This window comes from Oncorhynchus masou, chromosome 28, assembly GCF_036934945.1.
Source record: "Oncorhynchus masou masou isolate Uvic2021 chromosome 28, UVic_Omas_1.1, whole genome shotgun sequence".
In the NCBI taxonomy this organism is placed as follows: Eukaryota; Metazoa; Chordata; class Actinopteri; order Salmoniformes; family Salmonidae; genus Oncorhynchus; species Oncorhynchus masou.
Genome location: NC_088239.1, coordinates 26,426,143 through 26,447,922, shown reverse-complemented (window position 1 = coordinate 26,447,922; position 21,780 = coordinate 26,426,143). Strand labels below are relative to the sequence as shown.

Genomic DNA, 21,780 nt, shown 5'->3' with positions numbered 1-21,780 from the left:
AGCATTCAAAGCCATGGTTATACACTGTACCGCAGAAATGGAATGTAAATCACATAAAATAGATGCTGTGGTGGCAGCTGCAGAGAAGTACTTGGGTGTACAAGATGGTTGAAGATGGTTTGCCGTTCTCCCAAGCTGCCGGGCCTGGTGTAGGATCAGATAGGGCCAAGTAGCATAATACTGTTGAGTTGTTGTTATTTATATGGCAATATTTCTTCCCTTTTCCCCGTCCTTTTCCCTTCCATTTTTGTATAGCTATATAGGGATACAGTCAGTGGCCCGTGACCGGACTCACACTCCAGTACAGGAGGTGGCGGTGTATGCACTTCACAGTTTGACGCAATCCGCTAATTCAATTTAAAGAAGAAGAAGAACGGCGGGGCCTATTCAAGAAGGTGTGCTTATGGCGGTGACGGAGATTGCGGTAAATAGCTTGCTAAATAAGTTAAATATGAACTCAGTTATTGTTTTCTTTGTTTAATAGTTGTGCGTATACATCTATTTTGGGAATTATTGGTTTATTCCCATTAACCATGTTTAATTTACAAAACCTGAATTTAGGCATGAGGCCTTTTAGCTAGCAAGCTTGCTATCTACTGCGACAATATGCTCCTGGCTAATGCTATTTAGCTACACAAATAAAGCAATCGCTAAATGTGTCGTATTTGTAGCCAACTAATCACAGATCGAACTGCTAGTGTGACAGACTATTGTTGGAATTACAATGCACGAGTCATGATTGAAAATGGTTAAATGTTATTTAGCCTAACGATGCATCGACCAGCTTAGCTAGATTGCTAGTTAACTGACTATAGCTCGCCTAACGTTAGCCCAACCGACGTTAAATTGAGCTTTACTGAAGTGTATCAAGTTAGTCAACGAACTTAGCTAACTTTAGCTAGCTTTGTACTTGCTTCTATACGAACACTATGCATTATATACTAACTAGCTACATAGTTATCTAGCTAAATTGGTAGGAAATTACCTAGGCAAACACTCGGTGCAAATGGAGGATACCAAGTTTACCGCCTTGCAGCTGCTATCATTAGTCTGAAAGCATTTTCTCTCTCTCAGACTTTTTGAATTGTTAAGGCTTCCCCATCACTCTTCCCCTTGGGGTTATCCTGCCTCTGGTGGTCCCAGCGTTTATCAGGTTGTAGGTAAGGAAATCATCTCTACGCACCCATTGTGCGTTCCAATCACTGGTGACTGGTCGGATTTTGTGCTTTTAGGTCTATAACTATTCTAATCAAGATTACTGCTTCCAAATCAAGATTAACTGCTTCCGCTTCTCCAGTATGATATATGCACTGTGATGATTCTCAATCTCTATACCTCAAATCTCTTAAAGATGGTCATAGAAGAACAGAGATGCATCATACCAAATGTGCAGTGCATGGCAATTTCTCCAATGAATAAGTGTTCCTGTCTCCGAGGATGCTCAGATGTGTATTAATTTCTTTCCTGCTGTGGTTCTTCAGGGAGGGACAGCTCTGATGATGGAGAATGGACAGGGCACAGGTGGGAAGCTTGGCCTGCCGCCTCTCACCCCGGAGCAGCAGGAGGCTCTACAAAGGGTGAGCCTACTACATAAGCATGACTAAATACAGGTGTATACGTAATGACTTAAGATCAGTCAATTTGCCTGCGGTTCCACGATTCTTTCTCACGCTGGCGGACTTTTCTCCAGGCAAAGAAATATGCCATGGAGCAGAGCATTAAGAGTGTCTTGGTGAAGCAGACCATTGCCCATCAGCAACAGCAGCTCACCAACTTGCAGGTGAGATGTGCTGAATTCTTTACTCCTGCAACTAAACTCTCCATCCTCTTGACCATATGTTCTTCCCTTAACACCAACCACACTCAATTTTAGCCTTATTTCTAAGAGTGACTTGGAATATCACATGTACAGTTAAAAGCATCTGCCCTAGTAACTTTGTAGTTACAAACAATACTTGATTGTTCAGTACCACAAAAAATAGTAACATCCTTCACAACTACAGCATATACAAGTGTATTTCTCTGCTTACAGTGATGGGATAGGGATGTTTGTCCTCTTGCTTCTGCCTCTTCTTTTTCAGCTGGAGAAGATCAACATGAAGACTTAGTTAAACATGTTGAATGCTTTGCACTTGGTCCCACATAGTGCTTTTGAATGTCTTGAATGTGGGGTAATATTGTGAAATGCTTTGGGGCAGATTGGAGTGGGTGGGATTGCAGAGGGAAAGTCAAATCAGTCCTGAAAGTCTTTTAGGGGATGTGTGTCTAGCTGATGTATATTAAAGCAATGACATTTGAAAAAGCAAAGCTTAAATATATATCTAACCTACTTTTCAGCACCTTTTTCATCTTTACTGTCTTTCAGATGGCAGCAGTGACAATGGGCTTTGGAGATCCTCTCTCACCTTTACAATCGGTCAATAGATTATTAAACTTTTTTTCTCTGTTCGCATTCCTGTTAAAAAGGACAGTTACCCTTCTTTGATTGGCCACTCTGGCCTCTCATAGCCATATCAGCTGACCAAAGAACTCATATTTCAAAAGAAGACATGGTTTTTAACATAATAATTATGGGGGACCAGTTCTTACACACACTGTTTCTGCTTAATTCAGTCTGGTTAATGAAGCCGTGTTTGTATGCCCACTGCACCATTTCAGAAGAAATGCCCGGAAGTACTTCCGCTAGTGGCAACAGCTGTTGATTAGTTTGTTTTTTTTTGTTTTGTTTTTTTTTACACTGAAAGTGATTTATATTAGGACGTTATGTATGAATTCATACATTTCATACATATAAACTTCATCGGGGCATTTTAGCAGTATGGTGGCTTTTTACACTAGCCTGAAATGGCTATCCAAGGGTGGTTGAGAAAATTAACATGGGGGAAGTCCATGTCTTCTTTGTAAATATGCTTGTACTTTGCATTGATTGAAGCTGAAAAAGCCAGCTTTGGTGTGGGGCTAAAGAGGGTTAGCAGTCTCTTTCAATAACCAAAGATGAGAGAACTGCTCAAACAGGAATTTTTGGCAATCTCAAATTTGATGCTGTAATAGGGGAAATCACTTTTCTCTTCTGTAATAGATTAGGTTATTAGTTTTGCCTGTGGGTGATAGTAAAAACAGCTATGCTCAAGTAAAAAATACTTGAGGAAAGGACCCAGTAAACTCTGCTTTCAGTGGTTAACCATCCCTCACTCCCCTTAGAGACGTAAGTGTAAAATGTTTTCCTTAGGCTTTTAATGGATGCTATTCAACTGATATAGGTGTTTATTTAATTTGTTCGCCATGTTGAAATTTCACAATATACGCTATATGCAGTCCTGGACTACAGGTCCGTTTCAGGAGCCAAATATTAGTGAAGGACATTCATGTCACCTTCAGTGCTTTCACCCATATTAAGCAGTAATGAGAAACATACATTTTTTTTTTAAATTACGTAGCTGTTTGGGTGCCAGCATTCACCAAATTGTTCATCTTTGTGTAGCTAGTCGCAAAATCGTTGTCCGGGACTCATGTTGCGTATGCCCAGATTGCGTCTGTCCCTGACATTGGCCTGTACGTCTATTGTTGGGAAAAGCAAACACCATACAGAATTAAACAAATAAATTACATTTCAATATAAAAAATAATTTACCCATACACATCTAGATAGATTTATTTTTGTGTGTTCTTGCTTTCATAGACCCCCTAAACATCATGGTGTGTTTTTCTCCGGGGTTACCAGGTGGCGGCTCAGCGTCAGCGTGCTCTTGCCATCATGTGCCGGGTGTATGTGGGCTCCATATACTATGAGCTCGGGGAGGACACCATCAGACAGGCCTTTGCCCCTTTTGGCCCCATCAAGAGCATTGACATGTCATGGGACTCCGTTACAATGAAGCACAAGGTCCGTGTATAGAGCACCCTTAAACCACATCACACAGCGTTGCAATGTGATTAGAATCACATCTATACTAAATGATGTGAGGGGAAACTGAAGCACAACAGGGGAATGTGGCATGCACATGTCTGTAATGCGGTGGACTGTTGTCCCATGGTTGTAACTGTCTGTGCAGGGCTTTGCCTTTGTGGAGTATGAGATCCCGGAGGCGGCACAGCTGGCTTTGGAGCAGATGAACTCAGTCATGCTTGGGGGCAGGAACATCAAGGTGAGTGGCCTGGAGAGTCAGCCTGTCCGGCCCAGTGGAAGTGGACCTCTCAGAACCCCCTCTATACCCCTGGAAAGAGGGGTGCTCCTGCTATTACCTTTTTAACCTTTTTGTTTTCTTTTCATTTCTTTCGAGAATGCATGGATCCAGTTCGAAATCCTCATTTCGCTCCTTCCGTGTAACTGAACTATTATTTCTGTGTGAATCACTAATTGGTAGTCTCTCTAAATTCTGTATGGAAGTGTTATCTAAAGCCACTCATTTCTTTTGTCTTTCTTTGCTTGTATGTATGTCAATTCATTTACAGGTATGCGTGTGTGTGTTTGGGTGCGTGTGTGTTTTGTGTGTGTGCGCGCATGTCTGTGTGCGCGCGGGTGTTTTTTTTGTGAATGTCTGCTGTGTTCTGCTTCCATGATGTCATCACCACATTGTTTTAGTGACCAGTTCCTCTAGGATGCCCGGGCAGCGTACGATGATGTGTTGCTCTGTGTCCGAGATGTGCTGATGATGGGCTGCGCCTGGTTGGTGTCGCTTGGCCGCCCCACCTGCAGCACAGATCATATACTACATAGCCGCTAATAGAGACGCTCCAAACACTAGCCTATAGATGGACAGTTAGAGGAGATACTTCCAACTACTCTAGAAAGTGTAGTGCTAGCCACACGTGTGGTTTTATCTTGTTAATTCTTTAAGCATTTCCACTAGTTGATCCTCAGCCAGAGCTGCGGCTGAAGGCCTTTCAGTGTTGTTCGAAACTGCCTGAGTGAGTGAAGCAGCTTTTACAGTAGAATTATCTTCATGAGTTCTAGACAGGCTATTTTCTTGATCTCCTTTTAGTTTTTTTACGTGATCTTCGCTCTAACTAATTTCCAGGTGACGATTTTAAAGTGACTATCTGAGTTGTTGGTATGTTGTCAGTTTCTATAATCCAGATAGAAAAGGGGGAGAGTAAGAAAGAAGTGTCAATAGAAGGTGTTGTCTCTACTCAATAGTGAATTTTGTCATGTTTCACATCACTCGTATTACCTAAGCCTTTGCAGAAAGCCCTGGTGGAAAGATGCTGTTTAGCAAGGCTAGTGGAAACTTGGCAAAGAATACATTGGGCTGTGATTTACATTTTAGTTATTTAGCGGATGCTCTTATCCAGAGCAACTTACAGTAGTGAGTGCGCACATTATTCTTTTGGGTACATTTTCGTACTGGTCCCCGTGGGAATCGAACCCACAACCCTGGTGTTGCAAGCACCATGCTCTACCAGCTGAGCCACACGGGACCAATTGCAAAGAGAAATGGTCTCCTTCGGTTTTGGAGCTCGAGGTGTTGCGTTGCTCGGTCAGTGGGCTGTGACACCCCACTCATTGGCCCTGTGCTGGTATCTGTGCTGTAGGTGGGGCGGCCAGGTAACATTGGTCAGGCGCAACCCATCATCGACCAGCTGGCAGAGGAGGCGCGCGCCTACAACCGGATCTTCGTGGCTTCCGTCCACCCTGACCTCTCAGACGAGGACATCAAGAGCGTCTTTGAGGCCTTCGGGAGGATCAAGTCCTGCACGTTAGCCAGGGACCCCACCACAGGAAGACACAAGAGCTTTGGCTTCATCGGTGAGCAGAGAGGCGTTTGGCGGCCCTCAGGATGTGCTGTTGCTGTGTGTTTGTCCTCCTAACTCCTCTTTTCCCCCTCTCCCTGGCAGAGTATGACAAGCCCCAGTCGTCCCTGGATGCAGTGTCCTCCATGAACCTGTTTGACCTGGGGGGCCAGTACTTGCGGGTGGGCAAGGCCGTAACCCCGCCCATGCCCATGCTGACCCCCACCCAGCCTGGTGGCCTGCCGCCCGCTGCAGCCGTGGCTGCTGCAGCAGCCACCGCTAAGATAACGGCCCAGGCAAGTATGATTCCCTTCCAAAGGGATCTATTGGCCTTCCAGGTAAATATACCTCTGATATACAGTGAGCTCCAAAAGTGTTGGGACATTGACACATTTTCTTGTTATTTTGGCTCTGTACTTCAGCACTTCGGATTTGAAATGATACAATGACTGAGGGTAAAATGCTGACTGTCAGCTTTAATTTTAGGGTATTTTCACCCGAATCTGGTGACCCATTTAGAAATTACAACACTTTCTGTACATGGGGGACCAAACATATTGGGACAATGTCACTTATGTGTATTAAACTAGTACAAATATTTGTGCTAGCCTCCCGAGTGGCGTAGCGGTTTAAGACACTGCATCACAATGCTTGAGGAGGCGTCACTACAGGCCCGGGTTCAATCCCAGGCTGTGTTGAAGCCGGCCGGGTGACCCATGAGGCGGCGCACAATTGGTCCAGCATTGTCCGGGTTAGGGGAGGGTTTGACCAGCCGGGATGTCCATGTCCCATTGCGCTCTCGCGACTCCTGTTGCAGCGATGCGACAAGTCTAACTACAAAAAAATATATGTGCCTCTAACTTTCTCACTAATCATTACTCAGGATTAATTTAGGATTATCCATAATCACTGTCGCGTCCACATTAATGTTGAAGTGTTTAGAAAGTCACAATAAGTGACTCCAATATTTACCATTAATTTCTATTGGGCACAAAATAATCTGAAACGCAACCAAAACAAACAATAAATACATCCTAAAAATGTCACAAGCTTGATGTAGTCATTGCATGCTATGAATATAGGACCAAATACTAAACATTTTAATGTATAATACAGAAGAGAATTTGTCCCAATACATTTGGTCCCCTAAAAATGGGGGGAGGGAAACTATGTACAAATAGTGCTGTAATTTCTAAACGGTTCACCTGATATCAAAATACCCTCAAATTAAAGCTGAAAATCTGCACTTTAACCTCAGTTACTGTATCGTTTCAAATCCAAAGTGCTGGAGTACAGAGCCAAAACAACAAAATATTTGTCACTGTCCCACTACTTTTGGAGCTCACTGTAGGTAGCTAGGTGTGACCTTTTGTTAAAATGTGATAAGTATAATTAATATACTAAAGATAGAAATATAATGTATGTGTATATAAATCTGAATCTTCTATTTTCTGTGCACATTAACATATATTTTGATGTGCCCTGCGGTAGAATTTAATACAGTATTTGATGAATTGATAATGCAGAACCCGTGCAGGGCAATATAAAGTATTTTATGTTCACTGCTCTGTGTTTGCTAACATTTGCTGTGCCATGTCTGCTTGTTGTGATATGACCTCAACCCACAGTTGCAAAAGTTTATCCTCTGTGAAATGAGGGCTGGCACTCTTCCCTTGTAATTCTAAGTACTATAATACTAAGCTCCTGTAAAATATACTGAACACAAATGTTGACACAAACATGCCAAGATATTACTGGGTTATTGTTCATATAAGGAAATCAGTCAGATGAAATGCATTCATTAGGCCCTAATCTGTGGATTTCACATGACTGGGCAGGGGCGCAGCCATGGGTGGGCTTTGGATGGCATAGGCCAATCAGAATCAGTTTTTCCCCCCTCAAATGGTTACGTGTGGTCTGACATTAGAGGCAGCTTGTTGTAGAGAAATGAACATTCAATTCTCTGGCAACAGTTCTGGTGGACATTCCTGCAGCCAGCATGCCAAACTGAACACTCCCTCAACTTGAAACATCTGCGGTGTTGTGTCAACTGCAAAAAATGTTATTTTCCCCAGCACAAGGTGCTCTTGTGTAATGATCATATGTTTTTAATCATCTTCTTGATAGGCCACACCTGTCAGGTGGATGAATTATCTTGGCAAAGGAGAAATGCTAACTAACATGGATGTAAACAAATTTGTTAACGATTTGAGAAATAAGCTTTTTGTGCGTATGGAATATTTATGGAATTTATTTATTTTTTCAGCCCATGAAACATGGGACCAACACTTGTGTTTTATATTTTTGTTCAGTGCTTTTGGGTGTGGAAGCTAATTACTCCCTGGAGTCTGACTGCTTAAGCAAGCACACACCCTCACTGCTATATCTGGCACTGTTAACAGTAGTCATAGTTCTGTTTAGTAATAAATAGTGTTGTTGAGTTTAGTGGAAGTTTATATTGACAATTTGTAGTTGTAGAATATTGTATATTGGCTTGGCACTACTAATCTGACAATTGTAGTGAGGGCCACGGCAAGTTACCTATTCCTTAGGTTATGCAGGCTATAGCAGTTTCAATAGATGTTGAACAATTTACACAATGAAAGAACAATGTAGACTGAGCTAAGATTTTCAATAAAGCAGCACAAAATGTCCCGTCAGAATGATTTATATGTACAGTTGAAGTCGGAAGTTTACATACACTTCGGTTGGAGTCATTAAAACCTGTTTTTCAACCACTCCACAAATTTGTTGATAACGAACTATAGTTTTGGCAAGTCTGTTAGGACATCTACTTTGAGCCTGACACAAGTCATTTTTCCAACAATTGTTTACAGACAGACTATTTCACTTATAACTCACTATCACAATTTTAGTGGGTCAGAAGTTTACATACACTAAGTTGACTGGCCAGCCAATAGCCACACATGTTACAAGCCAACTAGTTGTGGATGACCTATTATTTGATACATTTGTGTGAACTTGCTCATATCAAGCAACAGATGGCTTGCGGAAAGATAAAAAAACAAAAACAATTAGTGGACTCGTTTTATGAATGATCGGACAGTGAAATGGATTGGTTAGCTTTAGCTAAGGCTTTAATATATTTCTTAATTAAGCTGAAGCTGGGTTTCCCAAGTTGTTCAGTGCTTAGTGCTCATGCTGGTGAACAAGATAAACACTTGTGACGTCACTCACCCAAGAAGACTCAACCAGTCACCTGACTTAACTCTAGAATATTAATGACTTTGCCTCCGACTGTCCTGCGAGCTTGCGCTAGTTGTCCTTTTTACCGGTCTTTTAATTTAATTTTTGGCAAGTCTTTTGGGTGGTTGGCCAGTAGGGGGTTAGTATCATTGAATATCGCAATGTTTTATGGGTACTTAATCACGATAGGACAAAGGTGGACATCCCCCAACCCTAATGCAGAGTAGAGCACTATACATGCTGTATAAAGTCTGACTGTGCAACCTCACTGTGTTTTCCTGCTAATGCGTCCCGCCCCTCTCTCAAGGAGGCTGTGACCGGGGCGTCCATCTTGGGGGCGATGGCCGGGGCGAACCAGATGGGCCAAATGAGTCAGATGGGACAAATGGGACAAATGGGTCCGATGGGCTCCATGGGCATCCCTCAGGCAGTCATGGCTGCCCAGGCCCCCGGAATGATCACAGGTGTGTATCGAGACATGTGTGAGTACAGAGTATTGTCCACTGACCTGTGCACTGTTTTGAATCTTTTTAGAGGGTTAGAGGATCGTTTAAAATTATTTCAAGTGTGTATCTTATCTACTCAATGCTACTGTGTTGAGTGAGATTATCTGGTCAGCCAGTTTTTGTAGTTTTTCCATCTGATCCTGCTCATTTGAGAATGTGTTAAAAAAAGCTTGACTACAGTTGGTTTACATGTGACCAATTAGAGAAACAATGAAATTGCAACAGGTTTTGACTCCTATGAATGGCCATGTTCTCTCGGAGAAACCATATCAATGAAGATGTATTTATGTATGGCTGATGTGTGTGTGAATGTCCCTGTAGGTGTGACACCAGTGCGTCCTAACCTGCCAGTGCTGCCCCAGGTGGGCCTGGTCAACCCTGTGCTGGCCTCACCGCCTGTGATCACCAACCCGGCCCAAATCAACCCCTCTCTACAAGAGCTTCAGAAGAAGAAGCAGGAGGAGAAAGAGATGCTGCAGGATGGGACAGGCCAGGAGATGTTGAGCGACCAAGAACACATGAGCATTTCCGGAAGCAGCGCCAGGCACATGGTCATGCAGAAACTGCTGAGGAAATCAGAGGTAAGATCACACATGAAGATTGTGTGTATATAGTGCTTTCGGAAAGTATTCAGAACCCTGCACTTTTCCCCCATGGTTACGTTACAACCTCATTCTAAAATAGATTAAATTGTTTCTCCCCCCCTACCCCATAGACAAAGCAAAAACAGTTTTTTATAAATGTTTGTACATTTTATAATTATTCAGACCCTTTACTCAGTACTTTGTTGAAGCACCTTTGGCATTGATTACAGCCTTAATTCTTCTATGGTATGTATCTACAAGCTTGGCACACCTGTATTTGGGGAATTCCTCCATTCTTCTCTGCAGATCCTCTCAAGCTCTGTCAGGTTGGATGTGGAGCATCGCTGCACAGCTATTTTCAGTTGTCTCCAGAGATGTTAGATCGGTTTCAAGTCCAAGCTCTGGCTTGGCTACTCAAGGACATTCTGAAGCCACTCCTGCATTGTCTTGGCTGTGTGCTTAGGGTCGTTGTCCTGTTGGAAGGTGAACCTTCGCCCCAGTCTGAGGTCCTGAGTGCTATGCAGCAGGTTTTCATCAAGGATCTTTGTACTTTGCTCTGTTTATATTTCCCTTGATCCTGACTAGTCTCCCAGTCCCTGCCGCTGAAAAACATCCCACAGCATGATGCTGTGAGGATGTGTAAATAAGGTATCTGTTTTTTTATTTTGAATACTTTTCTAAACCTATTCTCATTGCCATTATGGGGTATTGTGTGTAGATTGATGAATTAAAAACGCATGTATTTAATAAATTTTAGAATAAGGTTGAAATGTAAACAATGGAAAATGTCATGGGTTCTGAATACTTTCTGAATGCACTGTATCTACTATTATATTATACTATTGATATACTTTTTTACATAAATATTCAGACCCTTTGTTATGAGCTCAATTTTGAGTCTCAGGTGCATCCTGCCATGCCATAGGCCTAGTGGTTGGAGCATTGGACTAGTAACCGAAAGGTTGCAAGATCGAATCCCTGAGCTGACAAGATAAAAATCTGTCGTTCTTCCCCTGAACAAAGCAGTTAACACACTGTTCCTAGGCCGTCATTGAAAATAAGAATTTGTTCTTAACTGACTTGGCAAGTTCAAGGTAAAATAAAAAATCATCCTTGAGATGTTTCTACAACTTAATTGGACCACCTGTGGTAAATTTAATTGATTGGACATGATTTGGAAAGGTACACATCGGTCTATAACGTCACACAGTTGACAGTGCATGTCAGAGCAAAAACCAAGCCATGAAGTCGAAGGAATTGTCTGTCGATCTTCAAGACAGGATTGTGTTGAGGCACGGTTCTGGGGAAGGGTACCAAAACATTTCTGCAGCATTGAAGGTCCCCAAGAACACAGTGTCTCCATCACTTAAATGGAAGAAGTTTGGTACCACCAAGACTTTTCCTAGGGCTGATGCCTGGCCAAACTGGGCAATTGGAGGACAAAGTCTTTAATCAGGGTGGTGACCAAGAACCTGATGGTCACTCTGACAGAGCTCCAGAGTGCCTCTGTGGAGAACCTTCCAGTAAGACAACTATCTCTGCGGCAGTCCACCAATCAGGCCTTTTTATGGTAGTGGCCTGACGGAAGTCACTCTTCAGTAAAAGTCACATGACAGCCCGCTTGGAGTTTGTAAAAAGGCACCTAAAGACTGACCAAGAGAAACTAGATTCTCTGGTCTGATGAAACCAAGATTGAACTCTTTGGCCTGAATGCCAAGTGTCACGTCTGGAGGAAACCTTTAACCAGGCAAGTCAGTTAAGAACAAATTCGTATTTACGATGACGGCTAAACCCTAATCCAGACAACACTGGGCCTATTGTGCGCCACCCTATCGGACTCCCAATCAATGCCGGTTGTGATGCGTTCTGGAATTTAAACCAGGGTCTGTAGTGACGCCTCTATCACTGAGATGCAGTTCCTTAGACTGCTGCGCCACTCGGGAGCGAATGCTGTGGGGATGTTTTTCAGCAGCAGGGAGGGGAGACACGTCAGGATCGAGGGAAAGTTGAACAGAGCGATGTAAAGAGATCGTTGATGAAAACCTGCTCCAGAGCGCTTAAGGCCTCAGGCTGGGGCAAAGGTTCACCTTCCAACAGGACAACGATCCTAAGCACACAGCCAGGACAACGCAGGAGTGGCTTCGGGGCACGTCTCTGAATGTCCTTGAGTGGCCCATCCAGAACCCGGTCTTGAACCCGATCTAACATCTCCCCAGCTTGAGAAGATCTCAAATCAAGTTTTATTTCTTACATGTGCTGAAAACAACAGATGTAGACCTTACAGTGAAATTATTACTTACAAGCCCTTACCTTAACCAACAATGCTTTTAAGAAGTTTTATGAAAGAAGAGAAAAAACAGTTAAGTAAAAAAATTGAAAATAAATGTAATGTAATTAAACAGCAGCAGTAAAATAAGCGAGTCTATATATACAGTCAATGTGCGGGGACACCGGTTAGTCAAGGTAATTGAGGTAATATTTACATGTAGGTAGAGTTCAAGTGACTAAGCATAGCTTATAAACATAGTAGCTGTAGTGTAAAAGAGGGGTCTGGGTAGCCCTTTGATTAGCTGTTCAGGAGTCTTATGGCTTGGGGATAGAAGCTATTAAGAAGCCTTTTGGACCGAGACTTGGAGTTCCAGTACTTCTTGCCATGTGTTATCAGAGAGAACCATCTATGACTAGGGTGGCTGGAGTCTTTGACAATTTTTAGGGCCTTCCTCTGACACCGCCTGGTATAGGGCAGGAAGCTTGGCCCCCGTGATGTACTGGGCTGTACGCTCTACCCTCTAGTTCCTTGCGGTCCTAGGCCGAGCAGTTGCCATACCAGGCAGTGATGCAACCAGTCAGGATGCTCTCGATGGTGCAGCTGTAGAATCTTTTGAGAACCCATGCCAAATCTTTTCAGTCTCCTGCGGGGGAATAGGCTTTGTCGTGCCCTATTCACGACTGTCTTGGTGTGTTTGGACCCTGATAGTCTGATTCCAAGATGGCGTAGCAGTGCAGACGTTGTTTGTCGTTCTCCCGTGTAAATGTTGTATTTTTCATATTTTTGTATATATTTCAATATATTTTCAATGTCTTTAACATTTTTAAATGAAATATACCTTCCGGCAACCCGCCTCACCCAATGTAATACGGATCTGGTATTTTTATACTTTTTAGACCTCTACCAGAAGCTAGCCATCAGAAGTAAACCAGCTAATTAGCTACTAGGTATTTAGTCATTGTTAGCCACTGCTAGCGGCCTTTACCTGTAGCACAGACACCAGCCGCTTTTAGCCTGGTTAATAATTGCCAGTCTGCACAGTGCGTTACTAACCCTGTGCATATCGGACTGTTTTTCTCCACTACAACACCGGATTCCTGCCGTAAGCCCTGGACCATTACTCCTGATCATCACAGCAAGCAAGCTGCCACCGAGTGGCCCAGCCCAAAGCTATCCTTGAGCTAGGCCCATCTCCCGGGCCTGCTCAGTGGACCCTATGATCACTCGGCAACACCGCTGATGCCTCCCGGACTCTTAACTAACACGACTAGAATCCACTACACCACCGGATTCTTGCCGTAAACTCTGGATCTTTGCATCGGATCATCGCTGCTACCAAATGGCTATAGTGGCTAACTCCCTTGTCCTGACGCTAGCACTAGTTAGCCGCCAGCCAGGCGCATCTCCTGGCTTGCAAACAAAATTACTCCAGCTACAATACCTCTTTTGCCAACTGGCCTGCACCCTTTGTCGACACGGAGGCCCGCCGTTCAATCACGACTTAAAGCCTTGGTTTCTGTATACAGCCTATCTGTAAAAAGCCCATCCAACTACCTCCCTCATCCCCATATTGTTTTTATTGACTTTTTTTGCTCTTTTGCACACCAGTATTTCTACTTGCACATCTATCACTCCAGTGTTAATTTGCTGAATTGTAAGTACTTCGCTACTATGTCCTATTTATTGCCTTACCACCTTATTTATTGCCATTTGCACTCACTGTATATAGACTTTTTCTATTTTATTGACTGTACGTTTGTTTATTCCACTGCTTTGCTTTATCTTGGCCAGGTCACAGTTGTAAATGAGAACTTGTTCTTAACTGGTCTACCTGGTTAAATAAAGATGAAAGAAAAATAAGTTTGTTAATATGGACACCAAGGAAGTTGAAGCTCTCAACCTGTTCCACTACAGCCCTGTCGATGAGAATTGGCGTTTGCTTGGTCCTCCGTTTCCATTAGTCCACAATCATCTCCTTTGTCTTGATCACGTTGGGGGAGAGGTTGTTGTCCTGGCACCACAACTCTGCAGAGAAGAATGGGATAAACTCCCCAAATACAGGTGTGCCGGGTTTGTCGTGTCATACCCAAGAAGTCTCTAGGCTTTAATCACTGCCAAAGGTGCTTCAAGAAAGTACTGAGTAAAGGGTCTGAATACTTATGTAAATGCAATTTCTTTTTTTTGCTTTGTCATTATGGGGTATTGTGTATAGATGGAGGATTTTTATTTGAACCATTTTAGAATAAGGCTGTAAAAATTGGAAGAAGTAAATGTCTCAATACTTTCCGAATGCACTGTATTTGCCTTGTTTAATTGCAAAAAATGGACAAAAGTTGCAGTACTTTCACTGAAAAGTAGATTTATTTTAGATTTATTTTGAATGTAGTGCGATTTGGGTAGGAATACATATTGACTCTTCTTCCCCTCCCCAGTCTACGGTGATGGTGTTACGGAACATGGTGGGGCCAGAGGACATCGATGACGACCTGGAGGGCGAGGTGACAGAGGAGTGCGGCAAGTTTGGTGCCGTAAACCGGGTCATCATCTACCAGGAGAAGCAGGGGGAGGAGGAGGATGCCGAGATCATCGTCAAGATCTTTGTGGAGTTCTCCATGGTCTCGGAGATGAACAAGGCCATCCAGGCACTCAACGACCGCTGGTTTGGGGGTCGCAAGGTCATCGCGGAGGTCTACGACCAAGAGCGCTTTAACAGTAGCGACCTCTCCGCATAAACTGTCTGAAATGGTCGCCCAACACCCATCCCATACCCGTTGCTCAAACTCACTTCAGCCACTATCACTGCTGCTAGAGATTTGGGCCTCTTTTTAAATTGTAATTTTTTTTATTGATGTTGATATTAATATTATTAATGGTCTCTTTTGAGGGATTGGTTAAGAAAATAATATTTGCACCTCATGGATTTTGTTTTGTCACCTACTGTGAAGACTTGATTTATTTTGTATTATTTGCAGTTTTTTTTTTGTTATCAAATTGAGAAGTCATTAGGTTACCCCCATTTTTAAGTTGTCAGGACTCTTTAAAATCGTTTTAGAGCTATTGGTTCCCATTTACCCACAAATAAATTCTTCAACTATGTGAATGTCTGTTGTGAATTTCTTATGTGTTTTGTGAAGGAAAAATCCTATTTCAAATACTAATATTCCCCATTTCTTGACATTTCAATAGAACGTGGTCATTTCAGTTAACTAAGATTATTAAATATACTGTAGCTATTTCAAAACGGTCTGACAGCAATTATTGACCTTTGCTGTGAAGACCATGTTTTTTTGTCAGCATCACTGGGGTTTGGGACAATTTTTTTCCCCCCACATTTTTATAAATTGAGCTTCAATCAATTACATGCATTGCAAATGGATACTGAACACATTTGAGATCTGTTATTTTGTTAAAATGTTTCTGCTTGTGGAATTCCCAGTTTCATAAAGCTTATTTTATTATTAAAGTTTAGATTCTGGAGGCTTTTTTTTACAAGGGTGAATAATTGACTGGTTGTAGCCTATAATAGGCTTAATTATACTGTATCTTTGCAAGTGTTGCATGAAAATATGTTGGTAATTGTAAAAATGTTCATTCTGAAAACTTATACCTGTACCTATGTTTGTCCTGTACAACTGCTGGTTGCTGAAATTCATACTTTAAATCAAAACATTGATCGAAAACAGACTTTCCTAATTTGTGTTGCTCAACTACACACAAGTGTGCTTCTGCCAATTGAATCTCAGTTTGTAATATGTCAAGGCTGCTACTTCTCCAGATAAGCAACACAAATTTGGAAAAAGTTGGTTGTACTCAATACTGAACACAAATATAAACGCAACGTAACAATTTCAATTATTTTATTCAGTTACAGTTCATATAAGGAAATCGGTCAATTGAAATAAATTAATTAGGCCTGAATCTATGGTTTTCACATGACTGGGCAGGGGTGCAGCCATGGGTGGGCCTTGGGAGGGCATAGGCCCACCCACTGGGGAACCGGGCCCAGCCAATCAGAATAGGTTTTTCCCCACAAAAGGGCGTTATTACAGACAGAAAAACTTCTGTTTCATTGGCTGTCCCGGTCGCTGGTCTCAGATCCCGCAGGTGAAGAAGCTGGATGTGGAGGTCCTGCAAATTTTAGAGTGGCCTTTGTCACCAAGCACAAGGTACATCTGTGTAATGATCATGCAGTTTTATCAGTTTATTTATATGCCACAGCTGTCAGGGTTATCTTGGCAAAGGGGAAATGGCCACTAACAGGAATGTAAACAAATTTGTGCACAAAATTTGAGAGAAATAACCTTTTTTATGCATATTTATGCATACTTATTTCACCTTGTAAAGCATGGGACCAACACTTTACATATTGTGTTTATATATATTTTTCAGTATATAAAAGTATGAATTGTATCACCCTGCTGAAGGACCGTAGTTGTACAAGAAAAACATGGGTACAGGTAAGCATTTTCAGAATTTACATTTTTACAAGTATCGACTGATGAGGTTTCAATGTTACTAGCAAATCGTGCGAATAGTTATCAATACTCAACTCCACCTCCATATAAGATAACTGAGTTGAGTGTTCCTCAGCAAGCATGAATGAGGTTACATGTCTACCTGTCAGCGGGCGCACTCTTGACAATCTACGATAGGCCTACGCATTTGCTGAATTCGGCTGAGTTTGTCTACTTTGCTTTCATTACCGCTAGATGGGGGAATTTGATAAGCAACCAAAGCAGGGCGGTTTCGCACGAATCTAAAGGCAACCATCTTCTAAAAGGCACATTCAATACCTCCTAGCCCCTTGGGGTCGCTATTACCTATGTGCAGTTTTGGGTGCTTGCTGAGTCGGAGAAGGAATGAATGGATGCACTTGATTTTTATTTTCCTGTATATGTGTGTTCGTACTGGCCGGCGTATGCAGTCATACCCGTGTGGAGGGCGGTAGTTGTCCTACAAAAACCAAGAATCCACAATTATAAAAAATAGTGCAATATTATCTGTAGTTGGATGTCTCTTACTATGAAGTAAATGTTGAGTATGCACTTGGTAGACATGTGTGCGCCATGAGATGAGCGGCGTAGAAAGTGCGTCTTTGCACCTTTGGGAGGTGTCAGTTGAAGGGGGGTGTAAATCGTGCACACCCAGCCACAACAACAATAAGGAGGAGCCACTGGGCGGAGCTGGAAGGTCGTGGTTAGCACTCCCCACCACATTTTTACAACAGCACCACACACCCGGCCGGAGAGTGAGGAAACTCCCCAGCGGAGTATTTAACTATAGAGGTTTCCTTCAGACCGGTATTTGATCAAATAGCTTATGTTTGTTCGCTAAATGAAGACCGAGACAAAAGCCCGAAGACCCACACAGGTTGCCCGCATCCCCCCAGACTCCTGCGTGGCCCTCCAGACGAGCGCAGCTTGCCACAAAGCGGCGGTACCTCCGGTTTAGTGAACATAATCCTGTTGCTGATATTGTGGGTTCAACATTTTGTTGGTTTAAACGCTTCCTATGACTTCTGGTTATTATTTTCAGTGCAAATAGTTAGTGAAAGACTGCCAATTGTCGGTTTTGAATTCCTAAGGTCGTTTATATTGCAGTTTGTTTCCGTAGCCTAAAGAGGCACGAGAGATCACAAAGGTGGCTAATGTTAGCGACTAGCTCGCGACACAAACGAGTTCCATCTCCGTACGTACCTTCGAGAGGTCATTCGGTGTGCTTACACGGGACTACTCGCATTAAGCAGCAGAACACAGATTCGTAACGAGGAACCAATTACTATTTGCCTAGTTAGTTGGCAATCTTGCTGGACAGGCCAGCTTCCTTGTATCAAATAACAAATGGGCTAGTGTTAGCTAACGCTGACTGGGCTGCTTTAATATTGTCGCACAAGTAAGGAAATTAAAACGTTCATTTACTTTCGTAGTTTGTTATTTTAGATTATCCGTATGATGGCATTTTAATGAAAATATACTAAGTTAACAATCAAGGAAGAACTTTCGCTATTATATTTGTATGTATCAATCACATTTTAGTTTGATTTGAATCGCTGAGAGCCAACGAAAAGGACTGGAGTTGGGATATCAATTGACGATCGGAATTAATTCTGTCCCTGGTTTTAACCGGATTTTTGGCCTCTGGATCGACGTGGGAGCAGCGGGATTTCGACGTCCACTCTTATCTGTCACTGTCGATATTTCCTCTCCCTCCTCCCCCACAACCGTTCCCCGTTTCTCTCTCCGATGCGGATTGTTGAGTAGCACCGGCAACCAAATCAATACGGCAGCCGGACATGCTGAAGTGTATCCCTTTGTGGCGCTGTAACCGCCACGTCGAGTCGGTGGACAAGCGACATTGCAATTTGCAAAATGTCCCTGACGAGATATTCCGCTACAGCCGCAGTCTGGAAGAGCTTCTCCTCGACGCCAACCAACTCAGAGATTTACCCAAGGTAAGCAACCAGTGGTTATAATTAAGCACACATTGTGGCCTATATTGGCCGCCACAAATCATTATCATGCACGGTCAAATCAAGGCATGCAGCCATGAGAAACTCCCAAGGGACAGGTGGCTGATGTTTTGATTGTCTGCCTGTCACGCATCTGTGAACATGTGTCAACTTCATCAGTATTTAATCAATTGAGCATAGTAACTAACTAATGCAGGAAGAACATTGTTTATTTGGAAAGTGGTTTAAATGTCATTAATTCATATTCCAAACACTCTTTGGTGAATGTTGTAGATACTTTAATATTCTGGGGGTTACGACTGTGTACACAAAGGTATGATGTGTCTTATTCTTGCATTGTATAACCATTGACAATGGGAATCAAAGCAACTGGGATAGGAGGCTGCCTGCTCAGTTTAACATTGATGACAGCAGAGAGTAGGAATCAGAGGAGAAACGGGCCTCTTTCTGCCTTTGGATGCTTGCTGTTGGAGTCACAGGCAGAGGAGGCTCATGCTGCAGTGGAGTGGGCGTGCTGCATGATATCAAATGTGTAGACGGACTCAGCAGATGAAAGGAGCTGGCTGGCACCTCACTATGTTTCCTGCAATAACTGCATGGTCCAGTGGGCTTGGAAACGGTCAGTGCTATCCGGAATCCTTGGGATGTCCTTACCATAGCCCTAACCATTTTACATTTCAACTTCAATGGGGGTAGGGACGTCCTAAGGAATCCGGTTAGCATGGACCGATTGGTAACAGAGGGAGGAGGTGTTTGTGGAATGAGTCTCCCTCCTCCACCCACACTCCTCCTACATTAAAAATCACCAAGGCTTTGCTTGCATGTTCCTTGTTTATTTTAGGGGAGCTGCATGGTTCTGGCCATGCAACATACTCATTTACACCAGAGCACTGGGGTGGAACAAATTGCCTGACTCGCGTCTCAATTTGCAGCTGTGTTCATTGTCCTGCTCCAGTATAAGGGAATGGCTGTGGGAGATAATGGCGCTCTCGACTTAAATGTATTATAATTAGTATGAATTATTATTAAGTTGTAAAGCGCATTTATCAGACCCAAGTCGCACCAAAAAAATAAATACAATCCAGAACACTAGACGACAATCAAAGCTATATACAGATGTCGCCAGATCCAGAGGACATGAGAACAGTGAGCTTTTCTGAACAGCATGGTCTTGAGCTGGAGGACAGACTCTGCAGCCCTAATAGTGTCTGGAACACAGGAGGTTGGTGGCACCTTAATTGGGGAGGACAGGCATGTGGTAATGGCTGGAGCGGAATCGGTGGAAATGTATCAACATCAAACACATGGCTCCCATGTGTTTGATGCCATTCCGTTTACTCTGTTCCAGCCATTATGAGCACCCCCAGCAGCCTCCACCGGTCTGGAAGTGCGTTCTGGAGCCCTGCAACTGAAAGCCCTGTCACCCATAGTTTTAGTGTGCTGTGGGGCTGGTGAAGTGAGAGACCTGGACGAGGGAGTGAGATGTGCTGCTGCCATGGGGATAACAACTGCCCCCTCTCATTGAAACTACAGAAATTCAAGGCCAACTGTGGTACTGCAGGCATTGTTTGCAGAAAACAGGATCCCCTATTATAGTGAATGGGGAAATGTCAATCTTTGCTTCTAATATACCAGATGCATGTCCTTGAACCAATTTATTTTAAAATCGCACACAGAAGAAGTTCTAAGGATAATTTAGTTGCTAATAGCAGCTTGCAGGACCCCGGTCGGCCTTCAACTTGAGTTACTCAATGAGAGGGGGTTCACTGAGAGCTTGCAATGTCACTCGCTGGAGTAGCTCAAACTTCACATGTTATGTCTCCACGAGACGCCATCTTAATCGACTTCATTTTGCTTCAATGCACTATTGAGTCTTCACAGGTATGAATGGTATCTTGTGATCGACAGCTTTGACCATTCTTTTTAGTCATTGGTTTCTGCTCAGAAGTTCTGAGCCAGGTTCTCAGACATGGCTAATGTAGTAGTAGTGGTGGTGAGGAGGAGAGTAGCAAGTTGCACAGGCACCAGTAGTGTCTGTCCACAATCCCAGGTCATAAGGAGCTACAGTTAGACAACAGAAGTATGCAAAATCCCTAGCAAGAGTTTGAACACCATTGTAAGTAGTTACTTGTAAAACAGTCAGTTCTAGGGCTAAGTTGTAGACCATTCTGTTGAGCCCATTTGAGTCGTGCTCTGAGTCCCAGGCCATTCTGTTCAGTTATGATTTTACTGGATTGTGCTTACAATCTGGTTTGTCACTCTAGACCTCAGTCTTCGTGTCTCTCACACTTTGTCTTTTAGTTTGTATCCAGATGTAACGTTGACGAGAGGGCGTGTGTTTGGTTGTTTGTGCCGACTTCACCAAGGGATGACTGTTACTAAACATGTGGTTATGTTCATTGGAGGAGGGACTAAGACGGATAAGGAGGGAGTGGTTTAGGGGAGCAGCTCAGTACAGCTCTAAGACTCACAAAAGCACACACAGACATCCAGTTGTTAATATTTAATCTGGCTGCTAGTTAGGCTAGATGCAGACTGGGGTTTCCTGACACAGATCGAAGCTGCTGTACCCAAGGGTGCATTGCCTGGCCTGCTTGACTCAGCCCAGCCGCCGTGAGCCTGGTGGTGCAGGGGGCCGTGAGGCTGGCAGAAGGCATACAATCAGGGCTGCTAACGCACACCGATAGACCCCTGTTCACAGCGCTGGCTTAAGCCGAGAGACAAATATGGTGTGACAGTGTAGCTCTAGCGCATGTCTGTGGCTGTGTTGCGTGCAGACACCAAGCATATGTTCCCCTTGCCTGCAGTCCTAGGAGGGCTTTGGAGAGAGGGGGCCATCAAAGGTCCATGCAGGGTCATGAATGTGGCGAAAACCCAGCAATAAAATAACTCTCTAATATAAAATGATCGCCTGTTCTCATTTGGGCTCTCCTTGTCCTGCGACAACAGCTGTTTATGGCATTTCTAGCTTTACGACGCCATTTTTTTGTCAACAAATGGACAGTAGGACTGGCC

The 21,780-nt window shown here is 43.3% G+C and overlaps 2 protein-coding genes and 1 non-coding gene across 17 annotated transcripts in view; 2 read left to right on the top strand and 1 right to left on the bottom strand.

The window, feature by feature from the left end:
* Nucleotides 1-346: 346 nt before the first annotated feature.
* Nucleotides 347-15,392, top strand: LOC135517435 (poly(U)-binding-splicing factor PUF60-like). 5 transcript variants are annotated; one of them, XM_064941718.1, is made up of 12 exons: nucleotides 347-424; nucleotides 1,075-1,160; nucleotides 1,482-1,577; nucleotides 1,691-1,780; nucleotides 2,366-2,416; nucleotides 3,722-3,883; nucleotides 4,053-4,145; nucleotides 5,533-5,746; nucleotides 5,836-6,068; nucleotides 9,245-9,419; nucleotides 9,765-10,024; nucleotides 14,729-15,392. In XM_064941718.1, exons 3-12 carry the CDS (start codon nucleotides 1,497-1,499, stop codon nucleotides 15,026-15,028), a joined length of 1,659 nt encoding a protein of 552 aa, XP_064797790.1. In that variant the 5' UTR covers nucleotides 347-424; nucleotides 1,075-1,160; nucleotides 1,482-1,496; the 3' UTR covers nucleotides 15,029-15,392. The 5 variants fall into 5 exon arrangements, with proteins under 5 accessions (XP_064797790.1, XP_064797791.1, XP_064797788.1 ...); XM_064941719.1 differs by lacking the exon at nucleotides 1,075-1,160 and having other exon boundaries at nucleotides 367-424; nucleotides 5,836-6,026; XM_064941716.1 differs by lacking the exon at nucleotides 1,075-1,160 and having other exon boundaries at nucleotides 367-424.
* On the bottom strand, nucleotides 5,346-5,420 carry trnaa-ugc (transfer RNA alanine (anticodon UGC)). Its single transcript has one exon. It is a non-coding gene; the product is annotated as a tRNA-Ala (tRNA).
* A 2,113-nt stretch (nucleotides 15,393-17,505) lies between the features above and the next one.
* Nucleotides 17,506-21,780, top strand: part of scrib (scribble planar cell polarity protein) — a 98,858-nt gene continuing 94,583 nt past the window's right edge. For all 11 annotated transcript variants that reach the window (XM_064941706.1, XM_064941715.1, XM_064941705.1 and 8 more), the window contains exon 1: nucleotides 17,506-18,747. In XM_064941706.1, the coding sequence (XP_064797778.1) occupies nucleotides 18,589-18,747 (159 nt within the window). In that variant the 5' untranslated portion in view covers nucleotides 17,506-18,588. The remainder of the gene's footprint in view (nucleotides 18,748-21,780) is intronic.

What these genes read in the sequence shown, in the direction of transcription:
- LOC135517435 (XM_064941716.1), top strand. Translation starts at nt 404, where the DNA reads ATGGCGGTGACGGAGATTGCG. An exon ending in AGCAGGAGGCTCTACAAAGG is followed by an intron (nt 1,578 to 1,690) that starts GTGAGCCTACTA and finishes ACTTTTCTCCAG; the next exon opens with GCAAAGAAATATGCCATGGA. An exon ending in GGGATCTATTGGCCTTCCAG is followed by an intron (nt 6,069 to 9,244) that starts GTAAATATACCT and finishes CCCTCTCTCAAG; the next exon opens with GAGGCTGTGACCGGGGCGTC.